This window comes from Alligator sinensis, unplaced genomic scaffold (assembly GCF_000455745.1).
Source record: "Alligator sinensis unplaced genomic scaffold, ASM45574v1 scaffold172_1, whole genome shotgun sequence".
Classification (NCBI taxonomy): Eukaryota; Metazoa; Chordata; order Crocodylia; family Alligatoridae; genus Alligator; species Alligator sinensis.
This window is the reverse complement of record NW_005842168.1, coordinates 1,331,953-1,344,527: the sequence shown is the minus strand read 5'-3', so window position 1 is coordinate 1,344,527 and position 12,575 is coordinate 1,331,953. Positions and strand designations below refer to the sequence as shown.

General features: G+C 40.1%; 1 protein-coding gene across 1 annotated transcript in view; it reads left to right on the top strand.

Annotated features, from left to right (window-relative positions):
- NDC1 (NDC1 transmembrane nucleoporin) overlaps window positions 1-12,277 on the top strand; it is a 24,996-nt gene extending 12,719 nt beyond the window's left edge. The window contains exons 9-17 of the mRNA XM_006025800.3: window positions 3,058-3,139; window positions 4,055-4,213; window positions 5,604-5,867; window positions 6,011-6,129; window positions 6,397-6,447; window positions 8,760-8,823; window positions 9,632-9,732; window positions 10,675-10,835; window positions 11,993-12,277. Of these exons, the coding sequence (XP_006025862.2) occupies window positions 3,058-3,139; window positions 4,055-4,213; window positions 5,604-5,867; window positions 6,011-6,129; window positions 6,397-6,447; window positions 8,760-8,823; window positions 9,632-9,732; window positions 10,675-10,835; window positions 11,993-12,056 (1,065 nt within the window). The 3' untranslated portion in view covers window positions 12,057-12,277. The remainder of the gene's footprint in view (window positions 1-3,057; window positions 3,140-4,054; window positions 4,214-5,603; window positions 5,868-6,010; window positions 6,130-6,396; window positions 6,448-8,759; window positions 8,824-9,631; window positions 9,733-10,674; window positions 10,836-11,992) is intronic.
- Window positions 12,278-12,575: the final 298 nt, after the last annotated feature.

Below are 12,575 nucleotides of genomic sequence, written 5' to 3'. Positions count from 1 at the left end.
CTGGGGTCAGATGACCCCAGCTAGGTGCTTGTCCAGTCTCCTCTTGAAGACCCCCAAGGTAAGGGAGAGCGCCACCTCCATTGGAAGCCCATTCCAGATTCCGGAAAGCCTTACCCTAAAGAAATTCTTCCTGATGTCTTAAATCTGCTCTCCATCAGTTTGTGGCCATTGTTCCTAGTTACTCCAGGGGGGTGCCCTACTAAATAGAGCATCTCCTACTGAGAAGTCTTCCATGGATCATGAATGATTTAAGCAGCAATCTAAACTGCCTCCAAAAGAGAAGGCTGAGAGGGGATCTAGTGGCAGTCTACAAACTAGTCAAGGGGGACCAGCAGGCATTGGGAGAATCCCTGTTCCCCCGAGCACTCCTGGGAGTTACAAGAAACAATGGACACAAGCTAGCGGAGGGTAGTTTTAGGCTAGACATTAGGAGGCGCTGTTTCACTGTCAGGGCGGCTAGGACCTGGAACTAACTTCCAAAAGAAGTGGTGCTGGCTCCTACCCTGAGGGTCTTTAAAAAAAGGCTGGACGAACGGCTGGCCGAACATCTGGCCGGGGGCGTTTGACCCCAGTACTCTTTCCTGCCACGGCAAGGGGTCGGACTACATGATCTCCTCAGGTCCCTTCCAACCCTACCAACTATGAAACTATGAAACATCTTTAAAAAAACCAGCCAAATTCATAACAGTCAGAAGCGTTTTGCAACACTTCCAGAGAAGTTTGTTTTATAATGACAGCTTAGTGTATTTGCTCAACTGGATTGCTGGTTGAACTGAATTCATTTAGTTAGAAATGGAGTGTGTCTTAATTACTCTGTGGAGTATATGTATACTACTGTTAAATAGACCAGGCATGAAAATCCATTTACTTTCTTTTTAATCTACTGTTTTAGCTTCTCTGTCAAATGAATGAACACACTCTACTTATTAAATTTCATTCTTATACCACATTTCTTTATGCTTTTGACACTTTCACAGTGCTGCACATCTTTTCCTGGATGTTTCATAGTTTCTTAAAAGTAAATAAAAAGTCATCTTGAAATAGGGTAATACAAAAAAACCTAACTTTTCATGTATTTTAGTGGCAAAATTCATTTGAGTTTGCCAGTGGTAACTGTGAAGCTGTTCTGAAGTGACTACATTTTAAAAAAAATTAGTGTTTAACCCAATTTCTTGCTTTAAATTCTTATTTTAAGGTGTGAGGTCTCAAGGTGATGTTTTAAATTAGGGCACTCAGGACACTTTCTGGTACCAGCAAGTGCTGTGTTCAGGGTGGATTTAATCACGATATATAGTTGGTCAGAAAGCCTTGATTTAATCATTGTTTTCTACAAAAAATGCATTCTTGTTGTTTGATATAACCTTTGTTAACATATTCCCAAACGGTATTTTTTTATGGCCTGGCAAGCCTGCTACCATGATAGGTTTTCCCTCTACCATACCATTCCCTCTCCATTGATTTTGAGATCTAGTGAGGCTAGACTCAGAAACTTATCCCTCAAGACTTCTGAAATATTCTGCTCAAAATGTTTTTCCTTTGTTTCTACTGCCCCCCCTTGCACTTATCTCCAGATTCTTCCTCCTTGCCCAGATCTACTCCACCCCCAATAATCCTCTATTCATTTAATTTCTTGAAACTGCACTTTTAGAGAGAGGTAAGGGCTTGACTCTGTACACAAACTTGCAGAAAGACAAGAGGCTGATGGATAGGTAATCAGGCCTGTTATTGTTTAACTCGTTATACTGCTGTTAACAAGGATGTTATCTCTGGAGAGACAATTCCAGTTTGAGACTGAAACTAAGCATCACAGAAATGCTTAGTGGGATCTTCTAGACTGAGCACTGAGTCCCATTGGGTAAAGTGGTTTTCTTTAATCCTTACTAATCTATAGAGGAGCCTCTGGGAACCCATAAGATTCGGCCCCTAATATAGTCAATGGCCTGTTGTGACCTATTTATAAAACTTTTCTAAAAAGTTGCATGAATATATTGTCTCAAACAGTATATAATTAAAATTTATAATCTATATTCTATGATGATATTTTTGAGCTCTAACATCTTAAATTAAAACTATATATAGGTTTATTTTTTTTAAACAAGCAGCTTAACAAAAAATAATAAATATGATTAAATTTAAAAAAATCCGATTTAAATTAAATAAAAAAACCATGATTTTTATTTACCCTGGCTGCATTTAATAATATCAGAGACTCATAATACATCTAGTGTTGCTACAGACATGAAGTATAGCTCCTACTCTTCTGGTTGTGTTGTATTCTGAAAGAGGGGATTAGAGCAAGACAGGTTCATCAGCAGAACTAAAGGGTGAAAACCCTAGTCTGTAAAAAACCAAAACAAAACAAAACAAAACAAACAAAAAAACAACCCAAACAAAACCCCAGTCTTTAATAGTTGTACTTTACATTTGTAATATTAGCATTGACTAAAATTGTATTAATAACTGGCTCTTACTACATTTGCAAGATTTGAGACAATTAGCTGTTTGTGGGCTTGTCACATTCATTCCTTGATCAGAAAAGCAGTTGGACTTCAGTACCAGGGCAGGCCTGACATCAATTTCAGGTGGCATGCAATGAGATCCTAGTGCCGTAATAAAATCATGTGTTAATTTGCTTATAAATGCCAGTGTAATTTGTCTGTATAGTTATTTGTTAGTGCTAAGAATGACACTTTGTTCCAGTTTGCCTATCAGTGAAAGCAGTCTAAAGCATACAAAATTTCCTGTGAAGTTGACTCGCTCTGGAGCCCCAATCTGAAGCGACTTTCCTGTGGCGAAAGTAAAGGAGTTATTCTCTGCATGTGCAATCTTCTAAACTAAGGGAGAAAAAATATTAATAGCTGAATTTTACCTGTGGTTACAGTATATGTAAACAAATCCTGTTGACTCTATTAGGAACTACATTTGTGGGAATACTCAAATTCCTTGCTAAAATCTAAAAACCAATAGGCTTTTAATGACTTCATATTTAAGGGATCAACTTGATTCCCCCCCCCCCCCCCCCCCTTTTATGCATTAAAATATTTCCCTCCTTTTCAGTTCTTGGCCTTACAGGACTTGATGTTACTTTCCCAGTATTCTCCTGTGCGACGTCAAGAAGTCTTCAGCCTTAGTCAGCCAGGTATTACCAAAATAAATCTGTGGTGATTCTAAACTTTTTCAAGACTGTTGTTATGGTAAGAATTTTTTAGAAATGATCTCATACTTGGAAGCTTGCTGTATAAGCCAAAAGAACTCCTAAGCAAAAGTACCTATTTGGAAAAGCCCTCTTTTTGTTGTTTCATCTACTAAACTTAACAAATACTGGTTTCTGTTGTTTGATTTAAATGACAACTGTGAGGAAACATAGGTTGCAGAGTATCAAAGAAGGGTATTCTTGACATCACGAATTGAACGAATCTAATAATAATAATAATAATATAACAACAGATGTGTATAACAGTTTAGTATCAGGATGTGAGTGGCATGAAATGAAGCATAAATTGTGAGTCACTCCCCAGTTGTGCAAGCAAATAACGGCTATGATTTAGACTGGTATATAAACCTCTTAAAATATACAGAAATATGCTGTAGGAGGTCCATTAGAAGTCTTTTGCTTTCATCAGGGACTCTTTTGCACTTCATCAGGCGTTCTTGTTGCTTATGCACTGTGGTAATAAACGGTGTTGAAACTAGCTGACAAGCAACTTACAAGACCAAAAATTAGTGAGTTTAAAATCTAATGGGCTAAATTCTGCCTTGCAGGATACCTATGCAGCTCTCACTGAAGTCATCAGGAGTTGTGTGTATAGGCTGGACATTTACAGTTTGAACCAGTATCTGTGTCCCTGTGCATATTTGGGCACAAGAAACTTCTGGTGAAAATGCAGCATGCTTTTTTTTTCGAATTAAGTATATGTTGGGTAATTCTGTAAGATTATACTAAACATGGAAAAAGCAGAATGTAAATAAGTACCATCAAAACAGGCATGGTGATGTGCGTCTTGACTGAAACCACTGAACACCTCTTCAAGTATTTGTTGTCTGACCTAACTAGGTGGGCATCCCCACAACTGGACAGCAATATCACGGGAGTGCTTGAATCTTTTGAGTGACTTAACCCAGAAGCTGATTATACACCAGGAAGCTGCGGCTACAAATGGGAGAATAAAACAGCCATCTCCAGGGGAAGTAAACAAACCCCTGAACTTTCCAGGTACCTTTTTACATAAGATATTTCACAGTAACTGTTACAGAGTGGTTTACACCTGTAATTAACAAGACACAGTAGAGTGCAATGGAGGATGTTATAACACTAGTATAAATTGAATGACACAGGGAGCCAAGTGATTATGTTAAGTATTTGAAGGAACGCAGGTTAAAGAATGTGTGCGTGTTGTTACAATAGCATCAAAGATTAATTAAAGTGGAACTTGAAGAGAGATCACTTTTTTCACTTTTAGTGCATTTGACAGCATTCCCTCACACTGTTTCTCATTTACGTAGGTTTAGGAAGTCAGCCTATCAAGTGATGGAACTTGTTGAACAGCCCCCTAAAAATTTTGATAGAAACATTTGTAACTACTGATTCACTGTTGCTAGTTTACAGTGGTGAAACATGTATTGCTGAAAAGTCTTGGGGAATATTTTTCTGTGATTCACTCAATACAGGCAGTCCTGAGACTTACGACACAATTGGTTCCTGAAAACCACGTCTTAAGTCAAAACGTTGCAACTCGGAACCAATTTTCTCATAAGAAATAAAGTTATAAATGGGGGATTGGTTCCTGAACCAAGGCCAGATACCCTGTTTTCACCAAAAAATACTCCAGAATTTTGTACTCTATCAATTATAGATAAATAATATAGCTACATTAATATATTTATATTGTAAATAGCAATCATACTGATTTGGAAGGACTTCTTTGAGGTGACTGCTGGACTTTTTGAAGCGCTCTTGGCTGCAGGTTTTTCTGGAGTCTTGTCTGCTTTCTTAAAGAAAGTGTCCAAGGAAGTTTGGACAGATGTTCTCCAGGGAGATGAGTGACGCTGGCATGGCATTGCATCAGGTCAATCGTTGCAAGTCGAAACTGGCGTTGTAAAGTTGAAATGGTGTCAATTTATAAACACTGTAAGTGTGAAATGTTGTAACTTGAAACAATGTAAGTCGAGGACTGCCTGTATTGCTGTAGGAATATCCTTAAGGTAGAGACTAAGCCAAAGCCATCTTATTTAGTGGGTTCTTTCTAAATGCATTTCACATAGTAAAATGCAGTCTGTATTGGAATGGAAATATATCTTACATTAAGAACTCAGCAGAAATGAAGTATGGTGGAGTTAACAAGCTTTGGAGGAAACAGACTGATAGTGGGCACGTCTACACATTCATTAATGTGCTGTAACTGGAGCTAATGCGCATTAGCGCAGACGAATGGCTTTTTGGTGACACTAATGCACAGTAGATTCATTCTACTGCGCATGGATTGTGCCTGCCATGCTAATGCACAGTTGAATTTAGTTTTCTGTGCATTAACCCTCTCGTGTAGATGTGCCTAGTCTGTATTGCATTTACCCATACCAGCCCATATGTATTTGTTTATCATCAGGAGCAGCTGTTATAGAAGAAATGGCTTTTCAGACACAAAGGTCTAACGTCTTACCTAGAACTCACATGCCTTCCCTGGTTAAATCCCTGTCGCCTTTAAAGACATCAACTGCATCAGACCTTGGAAGCTCTTTTGGCTCACCTTTCACTTCTCCTGCTCTAAATCGCAAGCCTGGAATCCTGGATTTAAATTCTCCTTGGCATGGATCAGTTCAAAGCCCTCATATTATGAGAAGAGGACCAAAGCTGTGGACATCAAGTTCAGGTGGGGGCCATTCTGGTCCAGTTACCTTGCTTTTTCTCTTATGTATAATGGAAACATTGGCTTAATTGTGCAGATTCTTTTGGGTCATACTGGCTTTGTAGAGATTTCTATTTTTTTCTAAATGGGCTCGGTTTTTCTTGTAGATCTGCAAACAAATGGTTCTTACCCGCCATCCTTCCCAATGGTCTCTGTTGCAAGAGTTGGTCATGAAGCAGAGCAGCCAAGTTTTATGTATATGTGGCTACAGAACAAACAGGAGCAGGTACAGTAAGAGTTGTGGTATAAATCAGTTTGGTCTTATATGTGGCATACTGGGTGTTTCCTTCAGAAATATAACTTCATTGTATGATCACATTTTCCTCTGATCAGCTGACCTAACTCTTTAAAAAACAGCCCGTTATTTAAAAGTTTTACCTTGACATAATTGTAAAGTTTGAATGGATTTGGCTACTTAACACCAGAAATGTTGTATATAATACACTGTATAATGTAAAATATGTATTTTTAAATGTTTTTCTCTCCTACTCAGATAAGAAGTTTCTTGTCAAAACGAGTGCTGGTCATGTATTTCTTCAGCAAGGTAATTATGGCTACATTTATTGGACCTTTGGATAGAGCAGAAACATGAACAGGAACAGGTTCTAATGCTGTCTTCTAGGGGAGCTCCAATAGAGAGTTTCTTGGCTGATACCAATAGCTGATTATTCACTAGGTGTATCAGCCGATTCCGATAGCCAGTTTTACAGTAGCACAGCTGGGCAGCATCGAGAGCAGCTCCCTGTAGGTAAGTCTGTGGAGGGGAAAAGGCGTGGGAGGGGCAGATCGAAACCCCCATGGTGAGGGAGAGAGTAGAGCTGGAGTTGGGGGTGCTGCCCAGCCAGGGTGGTGAATGGGACCCTGGGGCCAGGGCAGGGAGCAGCATGGAGCTGTGAGAGGCTCATCCAGGGGATCAGCATCCCGGTGCTTAAAAATGGTAGAGACGCTTGAGCACAAGGGATGCTTTTAGGAGCAGAACCGAGTGGTGTGAAGGCAAGGCAGGCTGCTTGCTGTGTGCTCGGGGGTCCCAGGGTAAAGGCAGCAGGTTGGAAAGCCCCGAGCCTACAGAGGGCAGCCCACCTCCACCTGTTCCATGCACACATCTTGGGGGGGCACATGCACCCCCTGGATGAGCTGTCCTTGGCTCCATCCCTTTCCCTGGCCCTGGGGTCCCATTCACTGCCCTGGCTGGGCAGCGCCCCCAGCCTCGCTCCATCCCTCACCATGGGGGCCTCAATCTGCTTCTCCCTGCTACCCCCCACACACTTCCCCTCCACAGGCTTAACTGCAGGGCACTGCTCTCCACACTGTCCAACTGTGCTCCTGGCCGTGTGCATGCTGTAGCTGCAAGCATACACATGGTGTCTGGGAGCCCTGGCCAGAAGGCATATTTTATTTATCAGCATGTTATCAGCTACGCCGGGCAAAAAAAGCCGATAACATTAATTTTCTTTTTATCGGTACCAATCCAATATGGCACTGATATATCAGTGCACCTCTACTGTTTTCAGTGCTTTCTACAATCATAATTTTTTTCCCCAGTCTTGCAGCTTTTTATATTTCTAAGACCTCTTACACTTAATAATGAAGCCTCCCAACACTACTCAGTTAAAAAGGGTAATATTTCTATACAGACTAAACTGAAATACATACATTATAACTTTCTCAAAGTTCTACCTAATGTAAGTGCCAAGGTTAGAATCTAAAAATACCAAGAATCCTGACTGTCTTAGTGTACCAAGTACTAGATAACACTGCTTCTTGCTATACTAAATAAAGCTAGAATTCAGTAGGTTGATTCTGGTAGAATGAGTGCAGCACAGCAGATTTCACGCATGAGTTCTGTGAGCAGGTATGGCAATAGTGTTGTAAACATTTTTTTTTAAGCGTGCCGACACATCATAAACTTTTTGTGAAGTATTCAACGTTTTTAAATGATGTCAGTTTGGTTTTCTGGTCTCATTTGTTTATATTGTTCTTCCATGTGGAAAGTGTACTTGATGGAATTATTCAAAAGGTTTCCCTTCATGCTGGTGTGTATGTGTGTGTGTTTTTGCATGGCTTTTAAATAAACCTTGACCTTAATCCAAAAGCAGGTCATGCCCTCAGGACGGGGGCCTTCTGTGTACAGATCTCTCTAAAGGAGGAGTTCTGTTATACATGAAACAATCTATTTTTCTGGATCTGCGGAGCCCATTGTGAGGTTTGAAGTGGATAATAGGGCCAGTGAATGGGATGGGGATGCGTGTTCGAAGTCGGAGAAGAAGCCCTGCTAAGTGTGTGGAGCCCTATGCATGGCTTCCGTAGGTAACTGTTTTTCAGGAGAATGGAGGTCCCTTGTAGGGCCGTAGCTAGTATGAGAGCACAGAGCTGCTAGGTGTTCCTTCCTGGCTTCCCTCGACTCTGGTGAAGCTGGCAGATTTCAGGTAGGCATAGCAGGTTTCCTATATAGAGAGAAACTGGACAGAATTGCCAGTTGCTTGCCATATCATGCAGAAGATGTTACTGATATTTTGAAATAATTGTTTTGTGATGTAATCTGGTACAGGCACACAGATGCATGTAAAGGAACACCTCATCCATGATGGACAGGAGCATACTATAAATGCCTAGATACTGGAAAGTCCAGGGGAATGGCTGGGTCTAGGGTTCTGCACCATCTACTGTTGCTTGCTTAGAAATGTCAAAATTCTGTAGCAAATCTTTATGGACTGGGGCTGCACTGGGTACCTGTGTATGTACAGACATGCGTGTATAGCCTTTAAATAATATCCGTACTCTTAATTGGGGAAAAAAAGCAGTTTTGATGGCTAACGTGAAAAAACATGCACTTAGGAAATTATGATTTCTCCATAGCATCCGGAGGCCTCAATCCAAGCTGTCTTTTCTGATGCTCAAATGCACATTTGGGCATTAGAAGGTAAGAAATTTCTATTTGAATTTATTCTAGTTCTTGCTTTGAGGTGACTGTAATGAACACACAGATTCAGTTTCAGGCTTACTGTACCCATTACTCTGGAAATGGAGCCAAAGAGAGCTTTCTCATGTAAGCTTATTTGCACTGATGCAGACCTCCTCTCTGCTACAAACTCTCAGTGCCGTCACGTCCACAGCCCCTTTGCATTTTCAAAACCTGCCTTTCTGCTTAGAAATCTACTCCATTTCTACCAAACCGAGCGCAGCTTCTACTGCCTCTTGACAACTAGCAGAAGGCATCTGTAGACATTGCAACGCTTTCTGCTTGCTGCCATTATGGCTTGAGTAGCTGGTGTCTTCCTAGGGTGTGCTCATGCTCTGGCAACACAGCTGATGAGCTGCCAGAAAGTGTGTTGGCATTATGATAAAGGAACATTTTTTGAGAAGGAATTTACCATCTTCCCCTGATCTCGCTCATCAATTCATCATGGCATCTGAGAAGTGGAGGACAATAGCAAAGACATCTACACCATGTTTTCTTCTCCTTACCACATGCCTGTCAAACCTGGGGCTGGTTTAGTCCACGGAGTAAATTAGAGCAGCCTCAGGACTTCTGCCATTTGCTCCTGGCTGTTGTACATTCTGAGGGATGCCCCCACGTTAGTGGGATCTTTGTGTACCCAACTAAACCAAGTGCCAGTGTGCTGCAGCAGTGTCTGAGGTCTGACATCTTGAATTGTTAGTGCAGCCTGATGCTTCCATTTCTGAAGGCTAGTGTAAGATAAATTGTCTCGGACTTTTCTTCCTTTAAGGTCTGTCTCATTTGGTAGCAGCATCATTTACTGAAGATCAATTTGGAGTTGTCCAAACTACACTGCCAGCTATTCTGAATACCTTGCTGACCCTTCAGGAGGTGATGATCTTTAATACCTCTTAATGTAAAACTAGCTTGGGAGGAAGGGTGGGAAGGGTCCTATTCTGTTGTATTGCTGTTTGACTTTAAATTGAATTGTGTCTTCACCTAAAATTGTTCTTCATAGCCAGCAGTTAAATTTAGTCTTGTTATTTAGTTTCCTTTTTCTCAGCTTCTGAATCAATACCTAATTAGATTCATTTTTTTTAAACTGCCATTGTGATCAGAAAACAGATTTTGAAATGCAATATCCTGTTAAATGGCACAATATGCTCAACTAAAAATAGTATTTCAGGGAAGTAACAATTATACAAGTATGCCAACGTAAAATGTTCAGGTTTTGTCTTTGGTTACAAAAGTCCTCCATGTCTATCGCAAACTACTTCAATTTCAGAGCCATTACATTTCAGGAGATGAGACCTGTTTCATGTTTCTCTGCTGATTGTTTAAGAATTATTATATCACTGTGGTATTTGGGAGTGTGTACTAAAAGTAACCAGAGATGTGTTTCTCCAAGATAACACTGGGTGCTATCTATGAAAAATTTAATATTCTGTACTCCTCTTAATGGAAGATTCTGAGACCAGAATTTTAGAGGTCATTACAGTTCTTCAGTAGGGCACTTATTCCAAAAACTTGCAGTTACTTACTTTATTTCTAAAAGATTAGTCAGGGCAGAGTACCTTTGTGTTTGTTAAATGTCAGCATCAAAAAAAATCCATTCAAGAGAGGATCTCCTTTAACAGAGCCATGTCCTTTATTCTCACTGATGGCCAGGTAACAGAAGATTAAGCTGTCTCTCAAATCATGGTGTTTTTTCCTTGGATGTTTCCATGGTGAACATTCCTGACTTCCTTTGCTCACTTTAAATGAAACAGACATGCTGCTAGTTTCATTATGAAATGGATTTAGCTGAATTGTTAATTTTTTCCCCCAATCCAGGTTGTAGATAAACATTTCAAGCTGCCGCATGTTTCCAGCAAACCTCCAAGAATTTCAGGCAGTCTGGTGGATACATCCTACAAAACACTACGGTTTGGGCTTAGAGCATCCCTGAGGACTGCCATATACCGGATAACAACTACTTTTGGAGAACACTTGAAGTAAGGTCATCTTGTATTGGTGCTTGCTGTTTAAATGAACATGACAGTGCATCTAAGTCAGTGGCTTTCAGTCCTTTTGGACTTGAGGGTTCCTCTAACTTTTTTTTGTGAATTGTGGCACCCAATTTCAAAAAACAAATTCATTTTATTACAAGCCCAGCAGCTGATTGAGAACCGTTAGTAGGGCCTTACTGAATTCACTGAGCAGCAGCTCCTTTAATCTTGCAGGTTCTCCCGCACACCCCTGGTGACTGGTGAAGGGGCCCCGTGGCTTGCTCCTGATCAGCAGGGAGGCGAAGACCACAGTTTTAAAAATTGTGCTGTTTTTGCCTCCCAGCTGGTAAACAGCAGGACCGCCAGGCTCCTCAGCCAGTGAGCAACTGGGGTGGGGGAAGAGGGGGCCACAGGGGGACATGCAAGATTAAAGGAGCTGCTGTGCAGCCCATTTCCACCGTGAATTCGTTAGGGCCCTAATCACTGGTCTAAGTAGAATGACATGAAGAGCACCCCCATGTGACATTTCTCTAACAATGTTCAGCTAAATAGATGGGAAATAACTCATTCTCCTAAATGGAGGCAATGGCATTATTCTGAGAGAATTATTCTTGGAGTCCAGGGATCCCATGCATACTGTTTGATCATGGTGGAAGTTACCTTCACTGCAAACCCTCCAGGTTTCTGGCATTTGGCTGCCACACTATTAGATTTGAAAGTGCCAGCTCTACAACAATTCCTTTCTAAGGGATTCTGTACCTTGATAGGCTAGGTATTTTTAAAATATTCTTCTAAGATAAACAATCTCATGAGTTTATGAACATTTTAAATGAAAACAATTAGACTGTTTCAAGGTATGGCATTAACTGACCTCTGCGTTTTTTTTAGTAGCTGCAATTTTATTCCTTTTGTACAAAATAAGTGCTTTATTTCTTTTGTACAACAAATACATGCTTTTATACAGCAAAGGAGATTGAAGGACGAGTATCTGAATTATATTGTATACAATTATTATATAACACAGCTGGGTTTCTTAGATTTTGAGGTCACAACTGTTAGTTCCAGTTTATACTTAAAAATGTTTTGACATGAGGTTTTTGTTTTTAAAGTTGACATAGTATGTTTAACATAATCTTATGCTCTAAACTTGTATTTTGTTTTAGTGCTGTGCAAGTGTCTACAGAGCATAAGAAAAGACTTCAGCAGTTCTTGGAGTTCAAAGAATAATTAGTTAAATTATGCCACTTATGCTGTTGATGCTGCTACAGATGGACAGTACCTGTTCACCATTCCTGGATTGGAAGAAAATGAGACTAGTCTTCCTATTTTCTTTGGCCTTTTTTGGAGTTGCATTTTAGGTGTAAATTATGGAATTAAATTCATAGTAAAGCTGCAGGAAACCTGTTCTGATTTTGGAACATTTTGTACAATAAAGTTTTGTTTTTTTAAAAAAAAATCCTTCTCTAAATATCTTTGGTAACTCGCATGAGATTGGTAAGATTTACAAAGGTATAGATGTACCTTAATACCTTTTGTAAACTTGGTCTTAGTACTTCTTACTGCAGTTGAAGTGTGTACTTTAAGCAGATTAAAAGTAAGAAATGTGCCATGGGATAAATTGGGCTATAATCCTTCTGCAACACAGAAGGATTTCTATAGAGAAAATATGCAAAAAGCCACTATCTTGCACAGTTTACCTTAAACTGGCAGTCTGGATTTTAATATTAAGTTAGTCATAAAACTGTT